This window comes from Syngnathus typhle, linkage group LG2 (genome assembly GCF_033458585.1).
Source record: "Syngnathus typhle isolate RoL2023-S1 ecotype Sweden linkage group LG2, RoL_Styp_1.0, whole genome shotgun sequence".
In the NCBI taxonomy this organism is placed as follows: Eukaryota; Metazoa; Chordata; class Actinopteri; order Syngnathiformes; family Syngnathidae; genus Syngnathus; species Syngnathus typhle.
Genome location: NC_083739.1, coordinates 21,886,834 through 21,901,490, shown reverse-complemented (window position 1 = coordinate 21,901,490; position 14,657 = coordinate 21,886,834). Strand labels below are relative to the sequence as shown.

The window sequence follows — 14,657 nt, the reverse complement described above, 5'->3', positions numbered from 1 at the left end:
GCTGAGCCTGTTATAGGTGGTTGCTTTCTGAGAATCGGCTCACCAGTTAAAGGGCCAGTACGAACTTCATGCAGCGCTGAAGCGTGTATGAGAGCGTTTTGGTCACGCCGTTTATTGCGCAATGCTATCGGCCCACAAACCATGTTAATTAGTTTGACCATTTCGAAGGAAGAACAAAAAGTTCAGGCAACATTTTATAAATATATATAAAGACAGCATACAACAATAGATTGGTATATGTTCGATGAGGCAAATTAACATTCTTCATATGATCAACTGGATACATTTAAAAATAGATACCATAAGATATTAATTTGGAATAAGTAGCAAATTAGTTTTTAGATTTCTTTTGCGTACCACTCATAACAGTGCATTTATTTAACATGTAATCCTTGCATGTTCCGTTTGACTTTGCCTGAATGCGTATGAAGCAAGGCCACCTGCCCAAGTTTATGAGCCAATGTAATTATTTGCGCCGCCGAACGGTGGCAGCATGAAAGCTTAATGTTCGCGACTAGAATTGAACTGTATTGCATTCTACTAAGTAGACGAGGGTAAAATCACTTGTGGGGCATTGAGTGACTATTTACTTCTTTCCTATATATTTAAAACTATCTACTGATAGTACATATCGAAGTATTTATGTATGTTACATGCAACTAACACAATGTATTGGCAAGTTAATTTTCCTCATTAAGGATTTAGAATGTGGATCTGCATTGAGTATATATTTTTGATATATACTTTACCTAAATAAAAGGCTATTATTTTCAGTGCAATATTAAGTAAAACTTTAATTTAGGCGGATTTTGTTTGCACAATAAATGTGACGCATCATTCCACTTCTTCTTTATGCTGTCGTACATGATGGGGTCGGGTTGTGGGGTCGGGGTGCGTTGTTCTCGGTGGGTTGGGGGGTTAATCGTGTCAGACTCGTGCCCAACGCGTGCCTCTCCACACCATCTGTCACACAGGCCCAACTGTCATTTACACCTTGCACCAGTAGGACGTGCGGGGGGTTTATCATTCCCACGAGAGCCTCGATTAATTGTACAAGAAAAAAGACAATAAGGACTCCCTGGTGGGATTCACCAGCACAAGTCATAAATAATGCGAAGTGTGGCCTGTTTAAACACCGCAAAATCATACTGACATATTTCTTGTTTTACTGTGAAATTGTAGTTGTAAAAATGTAGGACTATAATAATCCCATATTGTTGTTTTATCATTAGTGTAATGTAATTTTAGCGTGCGTTTCATATGTATTTATACAAGGCTTATATCAAACCCTGGTTGTTCAATGTTTCACTGAATGTCAATACCTAAATCAAAACCGAATATACTATATTATGTTATATTATATTATGTTATATTGTATTATCTAACAACGAGCCACGAGAATGTGGTTGATTCAAGTTTATATGCCCCCTATGGACCTTTGCAGGCAGCAAACAAAGCTTGCTGGGAAAGCCAACGGTTTTCCTCCTCACCCTGGGAACGCTGGAGTATGCCTTGCACGCGTCAGGCTCGCGACAGTTATTCAAATTGCACTTAATTATTCGAGGCGCCTATACTCCCACCCCTCCACCCCAATTTTCTTTTGTGCGCTCACATCTGCTGCTTACACGCGGGAACATTCAAACCACCATTCTGGCTCAAGTTCACTCTGCCATGCCTGGGGCAGGAACAATGTGCACGAACCACTTTGAACAGTGAACAGATGCCCTAAATTCGGTTGAGCTTGTAGATTGGACTGTTTGAGTTCCACTCGTAGTTGTGGTTAATCTCTCACCAATAGTTTCAAATTAAAATCTCAGTATTGTGGCAGCCGTGAATTAATAATTTGTGACAGTGCTGCATGTTCTCTAATAATCTAGCGTGCAGCTGCTTGGCGCGTGCTCCGCTCTGCTCTATTGTTGCCCTTACGTCCGTCCACCTGGGCGCGTGCACGATGAGTCCAGACACAAAATACATCCTGTCTGCCGTTTAATTAATGTACCGAGTTATATAAAGCAACGCGACGTTATAGTCCGATCCAATAGAGTGGATATTAAGTTATCATTGTCTGTTTACAGTAAGCTTACTGTAACCAAAAAACGAGACCACACAACATAACCTTTATTTCAAGTAAAACATACATATAAAAGAATGGACACAATGACACACACACACACACAAAAAAAAAACATTTATTCATTCCTCTCATCCTTGCATCCCACTTTGTCGAAATCTCGCCTATTTCGCCATCATAGCGACCTAAAAGTCATTTTTAAAGGTAGCTCTATTAAATATAGAGGTATATTATGAAGTGTAGAAGTGAATGGTGCTATAGAACAAAGTTGATATAGCCCAATTTATACACACATTCACTTTACTCCCTAACACCATTTTTGAAATATTTATAGACTAGACTGCACTGACTGCTTGGTATGAGGATACATAAGAGGATATGGGTCATTTAGTTATTTGCAATCACTCGCACTTTTTAGCGTAGGTTAATTTGCTGCATCACACAATCAAACGACGGCTATCGTTAGGCAGTTTTGTCTCCATCTTCAATTTTGAAGGGGCCTCTTGAACTCACCACGCAGGCGTGACGTGTCACTCCCCACCAGCAAGCCAGTCAACCATGATCTGCAGTGAGAATTTCCAGAGTTAGACTTTCTCACAGTCAAGCGCACTCATTAGGCACACACACCCACATCCACGTCATCTGACGACACACACGCAAGAAGTCTTCACAACATTTCTATGCGCATGCTATATGAGATGCCAGCCCGTTGATTCATTTCAATTGTCTTAATTCAATCCGTCCATTCATTTGCTATATCGCTTATTGTGCATTTCTACTAATGGATTAAGTGTGTGTCACGGTCACCAAATAGCAACATCAACTAAGAGACGTTACGCGTCATTCGAGCTGAAATTCATCAAGCGTGCATGGTTGTAATCGGGACGGGACTAAATAAGCATGAATTGCTTCAACCCGCTTCCCTTTTCAACAATTCATGTCAAACAAAATGTGAAATGAAGTGTTAATAATAAGTGTTGTACTTGCCGAAATAAACAAAATCAAATCAAAATATCAAGGTCTATTTAGTCGCTCTAAAATCAGTGTAATGAATGCAATATTTCTGCAGCATATAGGCTGAAATAAATCTATACTGTATATTTACATATCGCTGGCAAATAGGAAAAACGTGTAAAAAAAACAACCAAACCAAAAACAACTTACCAGCGTGCATGCTCTGTGGATAGAGCGTCCATCTCCTGCAGTCGTCACACGCTGAGGGCTGCACTCATATTGAGCGCCCTTTTCCACAAGTTTCTCGTGGCTCACCCACGAGGGACGCGTCCACAACGTGGGCGTACACCACCATTGAGGCCACGCCCTCTCACGGCTCGGCTCAAGCACAGCCTGGAAGCTCTCTGACAATCTATATAGGCTATATGATATGCACTCTTGGTCAACATTTTAAAATGTGGATTTATTAAAGCACTGGCTTGAGATCAGATCATGATTGAGTTTCACCCTGAGTGACCATTTGATTGCATGTATTCTGTTCTGGATAAAATCTGAATCAAAATCTGCTATTACAAAGATGATAACTAGTGATTGAACGAGCGTATTAGTGTTTTAGTTTGCACTGCACATTATGCACAACTGCAAAAATATTACAAATAGCTCTGGGATGCAGTGCCGGTGTCACTAAACATTGATACATGATTAATATTTTAGCATTGTCGACCTTTTAAAGGAGCACAATTCATCAGATAGCTAGAGGTCTTGTTGGATTTGTTTTATTTTCCCTTTTTCGGAAATGATCTTTTTTACCTGCATACACTCGTTTATGTCCCACCGGGTTAGCGCTTAATGACCCCCGTATAACATAAGAGGTGTAAACCATCTGCTGCTTTTTGTTTGCATGGCTCGTGCTGCCCTCATGCTCTTCATAGTACCGCACCAGAGGGGGAATCCAATATTCACGCACCCCTCCAAAACTAAAATAAAACACATTTCATTAAAATACACTAATCTTTGCACCGAAACATTCACAAAAAACATATCCACATTTCTTTAATAAAGTTGGAGACTTCAAGAGTGGCTTACTTGCGTCGCCTTGCGCCAGCACCAGCTGTTTCGTTGCGTCATGCAGCTTGGCTTTTGGCTTGGCGAGCCGTCTTTTGAGAAATTCAAAATCCTGTCTGGACCCTCCCTCGATCCTACTACCTACACAGTGAATGTTTTTGCGTGGCCATCACGCAACCCACGCCACCCGTGATGCATCTCATTGTGTCTGCCTCGCATCACCAGCCTTTGACAGTCACGCAATTTGATTCATCCACTATAATTCTTCGTGCACGTATGTGTGTGCACGCGCGTGTGTATGAATAATAACTGTTTTATACAATAACACTTGTATAGCACAACGATTGGAGATATTATTGATTTAGGCCTATAAGAGCTATTATTTTTGCAGCATTTTGTCAACCTGCCGCATGATGCAGACCGTGACGTGGCTCGATCTAGATTGTATGTATATGAAATGGGGAATCAGATGTTGCAAGTGGCGTTGTTTTCGGCTTGGGTAGCTCCTTTGTTCAATTTAATCCAACAAGATGTGTCAGTCATTTTTTTATTTCTCTTTCATATGAAATTCATTCGACATGCATACGACACATGCTAATTTAAAATAGAAAAAATGAAAAAGATATTCATGTATTTTTTAAAATTGCATTTTACATTTTTAAATTATTAATTTAAGATTTGGTATATGGATGTGATTTGCAAATTATGCATTTTTTTTCCAATATAGTTTTTTTTCCCCTTAATACGCCAAGAATTTGATGTGTTCAAAATGCTGAGGTAATAAGTTGTGTTTGTTAGTTCTTTGTTGCAGTTGAAATTCTTCAGGGCTTATGACTATATTTCCCTGCAAGTTGCAAGACATATACGCACGTCAATGTGAAACAAATCAGGTCTGTCAATTTCAGAGACCCTTGGTAAAATTTGTACCAACATATTTTTCATGTGTGACAAATAACATTTTAACCATTTTCACATTAACTTTAAGAATACATTTTTGCTTTGAACTCCAGGCTCCACTGATTGACCAGAGTCTGCAGACATTAGAAGCATAAAAACGGGCGCATCATTTTGGTGCCGGGGCAAGTCTCGCCTTGCATAGACCGCGATGCGTGTTTTGGTGCACGAAGCTGCCTCACCCCCTATGCACCTGATAATTTGGTAATAAAAAAAATGACTGTGCGCAACGTAAAGTGCATCTCCATTTTTGTGCTGGGGCAAGTCTGGTTTCGCTGTTCATGACAAAATGCTTCACTGACCCGGCTTCTCGCAATTTGGTGACAAAAAGTATTTTAAACTATGTAAAAACAAGTCTAAATTGTAGCACAGGTGCAGTATAATTTTTTTTGGTGTATTTCCACACGGATGTGTGTGGATGTCAAATATGACAATAGAATGAATATTTGATACGTGCGTTTATCACTGCAAATGAAGTGCACGTATGAGGTTCTTTCAGAAAAGTGTTTTTTAGCCCTTACTAATTATTTGTCAAAATTACAAATCCGTTGTCTGCACAGGTCAAAATGAATTTGGAGTTAGCGACTGAACTGTGGTCAGTGCATATAGTCATGTAACTGGCTGAGAAATACTGATGATCAATAAACACTCATTGGTAAACCTAAATTCAACTCAAAATAAAATTAACAATGGCACAGTGTTTGGTGTATGTCATCATCCCCCTGTCCCTAAAATATATTTATGGCTTTGAGGTTTGGACACCTCTGTGGAACCATGATGGGAATACGCCTGAGACTCATCCATTCTTTTGTTTGCACGCCTCAATTCACCATCATGTAGGGCTCCAGATGGAGTCTGCAGAACCGCGGCTCGTGTCAGTCACATGCCACTAAAGCGCATGTTCTCAAAAATCAACAGGTTGCGTACTGTACTGAATGGACCTTTTTATTGCAGAATTATTTTCAATCGATGTTGTCGTTATGTGCGTCCAATTATCTACGGATGTATTTATACGTTAGCGCGTGAGATTATTTTAAAGGTGTAAAAAGTCTTTGATTTTTTTGGGGGTGTCTAGAAATAATCCATTTAAATTGATGTGGAAAACAAACACAATATAGCTTGCCATTTAGTTAAAAGCAAATACTGTATATGTGTAAAGATACAGCTACCAACCCCCTCTCTTTAAGGAGTCCCCGGAAGCCCCTTCATAATTCAACTTCTCAGGATGTCGTTCAACAAAAGATCACTGTGGTCTCGGCTTGCACAGATGGATACCCACGCTGAAACTAGGACAAAAAAAGCCCCTAACTGAAGCCCCTCTCCTATTTTTTTTTTTTTTTTAAACGTTGCTTCACCAAAAGGGACCTGTTCCCATGCTGACTGGACGTGGCAGTTAGTTGGGGCCCCATGGGACAGGACGCGTGCAAAACTGTGCAGCTCATGGCCAAGACAGCTTGCAGCCGCGCGAGCTGAATGTTGCCGGGGTGCATGGATCCAAATAATTGTGTATGAAATGTTAACAAAAATAGTTGTATTCCAGCTCGTTCGTATACAGCCAGCCCAGGGTAGGGGTGGAGTCTCCACCGTGGAGAAGATTGCCATCGGGGCGGAGGGAGCGGTGCTTTGGCGGTGGCGCCTGATTCAAACTGTGGCTTGCCATCTGTTGCGTGGTTTTGGCGCGTGCCGAGCGCGTGAGTCCCACCGGCAACTCAGGGCTCTATTTTGCGGAGGTAGTCGCTGAAGCCCATCGGTGCATGGTGAGAATGCATACAAAAAAATCTTTACACATGAACTGAGTAACAATATTACAATTGACCGATGATAATTGCACATTATTTATTAGCCAAATGTTTGTACCACACAACACGTTTGACACGAATCATAGGACCATGCAGGAACGGCTTAATTGTTTCTTAAATATGTTGCTGCAAGACCCTTCTCGTCACCGGTGTACCAGTTTCTACCCAGGACCTCTTCAGTCAATACCTGACTCTACTTTCTCAACATATATGCCTTTTTTAAACATAAAAATGATTAAATGCATATGCCTATATTGTTTTTCACTACTGCCCTGTCGCATGTCGTTAGGTCCATGCAAATCACATGGGCATATCGTGCAGCCCCCAACCGCATTGTGTGTGAGGAACTGTAACTCGGCATCACTTTTGTATCACGTCACTACGTTGCCCCCCGCCCCCAGCACAACCAGCCGCAGCATCCATACTGATAAACATGATTGTGTTGTTGGCATTGGCAACAAGCTTCTGTGGGGGTTCACGAGCAGATGTTAGATGGCGTGGCGTGGCTTACTGCATTTTAGGAATAATTTAGTCTTGCCATAGTAGAAACAAAGATCCTTATGTGGTTTTGTGGCAGTAAAAAAATATATAAACGCCTATAACACATTCATGTTGTGAACCCGAGAGATTTATTAAATTGTAATGTGTATTTGTCCATCGTATAACAGTATAACATCTTCTGAAAGACCACTACTTTTCACCAAAAGGCAAATGAAATAAAGAGAAATGTTGCACGGAATTTTGCTTTTCGTGTTCAGTCGTCTTCTTCGCATCTTCAATCAGAAGATGTAAAGTGCAACAACATTGAATAAAATCTGTAATATGAAGCCAATCTGCAGCGACTCCACGAATGATCCCTGCATACCAGCGCTTGGCTGCATGCTACCCGACAGGACAGATGGCCCAGAGAGGAGCGCATGTCATTAATTCATTTCCCAAAGGTCTTGAACCCCCAGCCCCCTCCTCCCGGATCAAACCGCGCAGTGGCTTGTGTCCCGCCCCTGTGACGCGCCGAAGGCATATAAATAGGAGGGCGGCACAGCTCCGCTACACACTTCTGCCCCAAATTCAAACACATCTCACAAGCACAAGTGCCCGCAAAATATGAGTCCCAGCATCACTTCCGAGGCCAGCCAGCCTCTCACTGTCAGATCTACCGTGGCCCAGAGGAAACAAGCCCACGAGCTGAGAAAGGTAAGGACAAAAAAAAAAAACACTGCTCGTGTTTTCAGAGCATTTTTTTTCTCCCTATCGTGAGTCGACTATACAGTTGCGCTTGCATAACACCTTATCGTTCATTATTTCTTCCAGACTCTCAAACCGCTGTTGGAGAAGAGGAGGCGTGCTCGTATTAATGACAGTTTGAGCCATTTGAAGAGTCTCATCCTGCCTCTGGTTGGCAAAGACAACGCGCGCTACTCAAAGCTGGAGAAAGCGGACATTCTGGAAATGACGGTCCGTTTCCTCAGGGACCTCCCGGCGTCGAAAGGTGAGATACTGACCATACAGCCCGAAAAATAGTCATCAATATCCCTGAATAAGTGAATAATATTCAATATTTGCTTCCGATTCAGATCCCGCGGAAAGTTACAGAGAAGGCTACAAAGCGTGCCTCCAGCGGGTCTCCGCTCTGCTCCCTCAAACAAGCCTCAACCAGGACGCGTGTCAGCGCGTCAGTGACTTTGTGCGGCGCTCCATGTCCGCCACGGTCACCCCGTCCTGCATGAACTGCTGCGCACAGACGTCCAGGGCATTCCCCCACATCCAACAGAGGCTACTTAGCCTCAAGTCCGGCTTGAGCGCTATGAGGGCAGACAGCCAGCCGCAGTCGCAGCCGGCGGCTGCGGGCTCTCCTGCAGCGCAACAAGTCCCGCCTGCTGTCAGCGCGGACATGTGGAGGCCCTGGTAGATTTAATGGACACTTATTTAATGCCTTATTTATTTCGTGCCACTTAACATACGCAATGAATAGAAGAATATTTGGATCGTCAATATAACCAAGCAATTGGTTCATTTTGGGTAAAATCGAGCACAGATCCCAAAGAAGCAGTATCGTTTTACATACGTTTTATTAATGCAATCCTCTTTGGGGTTTCAAGGGCACGGGTTGTCGACAACACTTTTGTAAAACCCTAAGGGTTACTCAGTTTGAGGTTTGCACGATGGACTTCAAAGTATTTTAGTCTGTGCAAAAGAATAGGCGGTAAACACTATGTGTTAAATAAATATGTTGAGAGCATGCATGAAAATGATTCATGAGATGTATCACTGGAAAAAGTCAATAAATGTGCATTAATAACACACAAAAATGTTATGTTGAATTTGTGTTTTATGGTGTCGTGAAAAGCTGATAATGAGTAAGATGTTGGGTTTAGGAAAAAGGCGGCAAATGCATAAAGCCACAGGTCAACCTAAGCCCATTGATGATGAGAGCAGCTGCTCTATTGTTGCTGCATGAGGCGCCTCACTGCTTGCCGCCAATTCGGTGGGAAGAACACTGAGGTCATTGCGTGGCTGCGTGTGCACATGCAGCCCCCAAAACACACTCCAGCCTGTTGCACTTGTCATCAACTCCAATGCTATAGTTTTGTATTATTTTTATCCGAGTGTTACACACCACATTTAAAAACAATACAAATTATTATCTTGATATTTTAAGTACAATTGTTTGCCATTAAGTTTGAGTGTACAGTTCTTCGGAAAATGCAAATTATACTTGGACAAGGTCAAACATGCTGACCAATCCAAAAATATTTTTTAAAACACAAGGGAAAACAATTCAAATGTGCAAGGACAAACATTTTACACAATAAAAAAAAGACAATATCAACGATTTCTGATCAAGTCACCTTTGAATGTATTGGATCCAGATCAATTCCTTTGTTTTTGTTGTAGACTGAGAAAAAAGATCAGAATTTCTAGATGCACCTTTTTGTTTGAAGCCAAGTGAGCAGATGTATTGGAACAGACCCAATAAAATACGGTTGAAGTGAATAGCATTTCATATTTATAGTGGCTTAATGCTTTTTTGCAATAACTGCATCAACCCTGCGACTCATTGACCAGACTGTTGCATTTTTTTTAATTTGTAATAGTTTTCAAGGCCTTTACTTTCAATTCTTCTTTTTGGAGGTTTCCCTCTTCAGTCGCCTCTTCAGGAAGTGAAATGAATACTCTATTGGGTTAAGGTCTTGGCTAGGCTTGGCCAGGCTATAAGACCTTCTACTCTCCCCCTGGTGAAGTCTTTTGTCGTGTTGGCTGTGCGTTTTGGGCCATTGATGACACCTAATTAGTCTGTTTTTTTGCATTAAATTACCAGACAAAATGGTTTTACAAAATGGTTTTGTATATTTCATAATTCATTCTGCTGCTCCCATCATGAGTTACATCATCAATGAAGATGATCGACCCAGTTCCAGAAGCTGCCATGCATGCACAAGCCATGACATGACCTGCAGCTTGCTTTACAGACGAGACTGAGAGATTTGGATCAGGAGCAGATCCTCTCATCCTTCGTGCTTAGGCCTTTCATCTAGGTCTCATGATTCATTACATAAAATTTGTTTCAAAACTTTTGTGATGCTTCTCTGTGCTTTTTAGCAAAATGGTCTTCCGATTATTTTTCTTCTGATTTGTGTCTGTTACTCCCTCCAAACATAGACACAAGTGGCTTCCTGTACAGCTGGTTTAATGGCTCGACTAGTGTTGAAATTTACAAAACACACACTCACAAGCCCACTTACCGTTTTTCCCATGTATAATGCGCAAAATCTAACTAATTTATTGTCCTCAAATCTTGGGTGCGTATTATACATGGGTTTTTGAAGAAAATCTCCCTCGAAATAAAACTTGAAATCACCTTTCTTCTTGTTTGTTGTCAATCGGGCATCGCATTCAGCCATCCTGCCCAACACACTTAGTCAGTAAAATTCATAATTGACGACACATCGTTTGATGCGATGATGCAATCGTTGATGGTGTGTTATTGTCAAATATTGTTTGTTTTTTAATCTCCATCGCAGACCGGATATCATACGGAGGCCGCCATGACAGTATGCGCAGAACGGATGCGCAAGACACGTCAGCTATATAAAGAGCGAGACTTCAGTTCTCTACCTAAATGCGTATTACAGGTAATATTTTATTTCACAACACTTTGCCTTGTTCCTTTCCTCTCTGCTGTTCACTTCAAACACGCTCCATACAAACACAATGCTCTCGTATCACCTGCTCGTTTGCTGTCACAATGTACCCTACACAAATCCAAAACATTTCTCCGCTATCGAGTTTGCTAGCGCATGCGCAGTGATACTGACCGGCAGAATAACATCCGGTTGTTCCCAAAGATGATCTTTTTTCTGAAATAATTTTACGTTTACGGACTTAAGTAGGAGTCAAAATTTGGCTGCGTATTATACAGGGGTACAGGCTTTTTTCCAGCATCGACATGCCATTTTTAGGGTGCGTATTATACATGGGGGCGCATTATACATGGCAAAAAACGGTATGAACAATTTGGAGTGGTCAATCAGCCTACCATGCATGTTTTTAGAATGTGGGAGGAAACCGGAGTACCCGGAGGAAACCCACACATGTATGGGAAGAACATGAAAACCCCGCATAGGACGGCTAGAGCCAGACTCGAACCCACAACCTCTGAACTGTGAGGCAGATGTGCTTACCAGTGCGCGAAAGTACAGCAGCTACACTAGAAGATAGAAATAACTCAGTTGCAAAATGAATAGAAAGGCCAGGCTGGACATTTTCAAAAAGTACAAAGAAAAATCTGAAATATGTTAAAATTCTTAAATATTAGCTTAAATATAAAAATGTATTTAATGATTGTACTGGCAGTATCAGAGATGACTTTTTGTATTCCTAAATGTGTTTTTGATGCTTATTTGAATTTTGTTTTACTTTTCCTAGGCTAGCACATCAGGTTTTTGAGATATTTTCTTTTTGTTTTTAAATTTTTGACCTATAAATGATGCATCAGATTTACATGGCAACTACAACCCATATGTTCCAATGTGGAAGTAGAAAATGATTCGCTGGAGTCCAAGAGTTGGCGTGTGCAAACTGTGTTTTTACAGTAAAAACTGCAAGATTTCCCCTTGCGGATAATATCGCTAGCCACATACGTGACGTGAGCAGTTGGCAACTTCCTACTGCACACACGATTACTTTATTTTTCAATCTTTGTGGATTTTTCAGATTTGAAACAAAAAAATGTGTAATCTGTTCTTTCACTGGTACAAGTGATTGATATTTTTTATTCTATTCTGCAATTTTAAGACCTTTTTTTATCATCAACCTGTCTGGTTTCTAGTTCCATAAAAATAATACGAATCCAACAAGCCAACCACATTGGCACAAAACCAGCAACTCAAACAAACACTGTGAAAAAAAGTCAGATGGCGTTTTACTCTTGCTTCCCCCCCACTCCCTCCTTCATCCCAAAACCTGCAACATGCATGTGACTTAATTCCTGTGAAGTGTTGGGACCTTGAGAGACAAAGGCTCCCTGTTATCCGGCTTGCACAGATGGGTTACAGACGCCCAATTTACTTGAAAAGACAAAAGGGGACTCTAACCGACGGCATAGAATGGGAGAAGAGGTGCCTCCCTTACCCCCCCCCCCCCTCGTGCAGTCCCTTCAATTAATCTCTGCATCTCAGCGGGACTGTGAGGGGCGCGTGCAGCAAGTGTGCCTCGCAAAGTGCACATCTTTGCAACAATGTACATATACCAATGTAAAATGCAAAAATCAACAAATGGCATTTATGGTCTTGACAGGAAGAAAAAAGATAAAACAGTGCTGCTACATTTCATCTTTTTTTTTTCTAATTTTTACAGTAAAACATTAACAGTTACTGGTTTGGGTTGTGGGCAATTCATATTTTCTGACATTTAATTGAGCCCTGTCCAAATAAATGCTGATTTGATTCCACAAATGGATGATGTCACATTTGCATATTGCTAGCCTGACAGCATAATTTCCCAGGTCACTTTTGAATGTTAAAAACCCCCAAAACAAATTAGTTTAACAAAAGTCCACTTGCTTCAATTTGTCCTTAGCGAATTATCATGACCTGCAGCTGACAATCACAGAAAAAGCACAATTTTCACCAAGCACAATGGCATTGGGAGAGAGACGGGCCATTTTGAAGCTGGGAAAAGAGAGGGGTATATGATTTGAGCTATTGCACAAATATTGGGCATAGCCTATACAATGATTTGAAATGTTCTGAAAAAGAAAAGAACGGTTAGTGTACTGAGCAACGGGCCTCAAACAGTTTGGCCAAGGGTAGTAGCAGCAGTTGATGACAGAAAGAGCTGTGAAGAAACACCGAAAGACAACAGTCAGTTGACATCACTGCCAACCTCCACAGGGAAGGGGGTGATTGGATGCTCCTGATTCAAAACACGCAAGCTCATTCTTCTGTAAAGCATGATGGAGGTCATGTCATGAAGTCTGAAATCTAAAAGAATCATTTTGTCTGTCAATTTACAGAAAAATGCATCCAAACTAATCAGGAGAAGCTTCATCAGCCTGACAATGATGCAAGACAATGACCTGAAAAACACTCCCAAGTTAAACCAAACGATTTCATGAGGGGTGAGGTGGCTGACAAAGTCAACCATCTGACTTTAACTCAATGGAGCATACATTTCACCTCCTGAAGCCCCTGCCCCAAACAAGATTTTTAAAAGGCTTAAGTAAAAGCATTCCAAATGAATAAAGCAACAGTCTGGTGAAGTCAACGGGTCGCAGCCTTGATTGTGTTACTGCAAGTAAGGCTTACTGTATGTCTGGTCAGATATTTGTGCTCACTCAAAAAAACGTGTGGTTTCAAAATAAAGGTGCTCTGTTGTGTGTTGTGTGTGTTTAACACAGATGTCAATACCATAAAACAAGGGCTGGAAATCTCTACTTTTTTCTCATGTTCATCATTTGATCTGAGGTATACAGTATTTTGTACAGTATCATATTTTTCGGACTAAAAGTTGGTCCGGAATATAGCTTCGCATTAGCCATAAAATGCACAATAACGTGAAAAAAACATATATAAGTCACTCCAAAGTATAAGTCGCATTTTGGGGGAAATTTATTCGACAAAATCCAACACCAAGAACAGACATGAACGAGCAACAACAGGCTAAACGATAGGTATGCTAACGTGATATAGACACAAACGAAGAGCTGAGACCGGGCCTGATGTAACATTCAGAGTTATTAAGAAAACTATTACATAAATAACACGTTTATAAAACCATCTGTGTCACTCCAATTCATTAAATCCATCGATCGTCCTTTGGCAACAATATACGTATATTTGTCAAAATATTCCACAGGCCCATATAACGACGTATAAATTATATATCAAATAACTATTATACAAGCAGTAATATTATCAAACCATCTGTGTCAATCCATCAATCAAATTCCTCATCCTTTGTCAACAACGCCGCGCGTGCGCCCTGACGTCAGCCTTGTCGTTATTCCACAGATCTAGTATATAACTATATTGTAGCGTTAACAAAGTACAAGGAAAGATGTGGGTTTGGTAAACGGCTCTTTATTTAACAAAACAAGAGTTCAACGAGCCAACAACTACTGAACTGTAACGATAAAAACATATATAAGTTGCTACACGAAATAAAATATATCAAATAACTATAACATAAATAGTTAACCGCGGCCCCAAGCACCGGCGTGTACTTCCAGGCGTGTGGCGGCGTGGACTTCCATCCCCGGAGGTGGAAGAGAGCTTCATAGAATAGGACCGGGCGTGCGTAAAAGCCATGTCCAA

General features: G+C 41.1%; 1 protein-coding gene across 1 annotated transcript; it reads left to right on the top strand.

Moving 5' to 3' along the window:
* Nucleotides 1-7,687: 7,687 nt before the first annotated feature.
* Nucleotides 7,688-9,124, top strand: hes2.1 (hes family bHLH transcription factor 2, tandem duplicate 1). The gene is made up of 3 exons (XM_061272558.1): nt 7,688-8,037; nt 8,155-8,332; nt 8,418-9,124. The coding sequence occupies exons 1-3, from the start codon at nt 7,948-7,950 to the stop codon at nt 8,750-8,752; spliced, it is 603 nt and encodes a 200-aa protein (XP_061128542.1). The 5' UTR covers nt 7,688-7,947; the 3' UTR covers nt 8,753-9,124.
* Nucleotides 9,125-14,657: the final 5,533 nt, after the last annotated feature.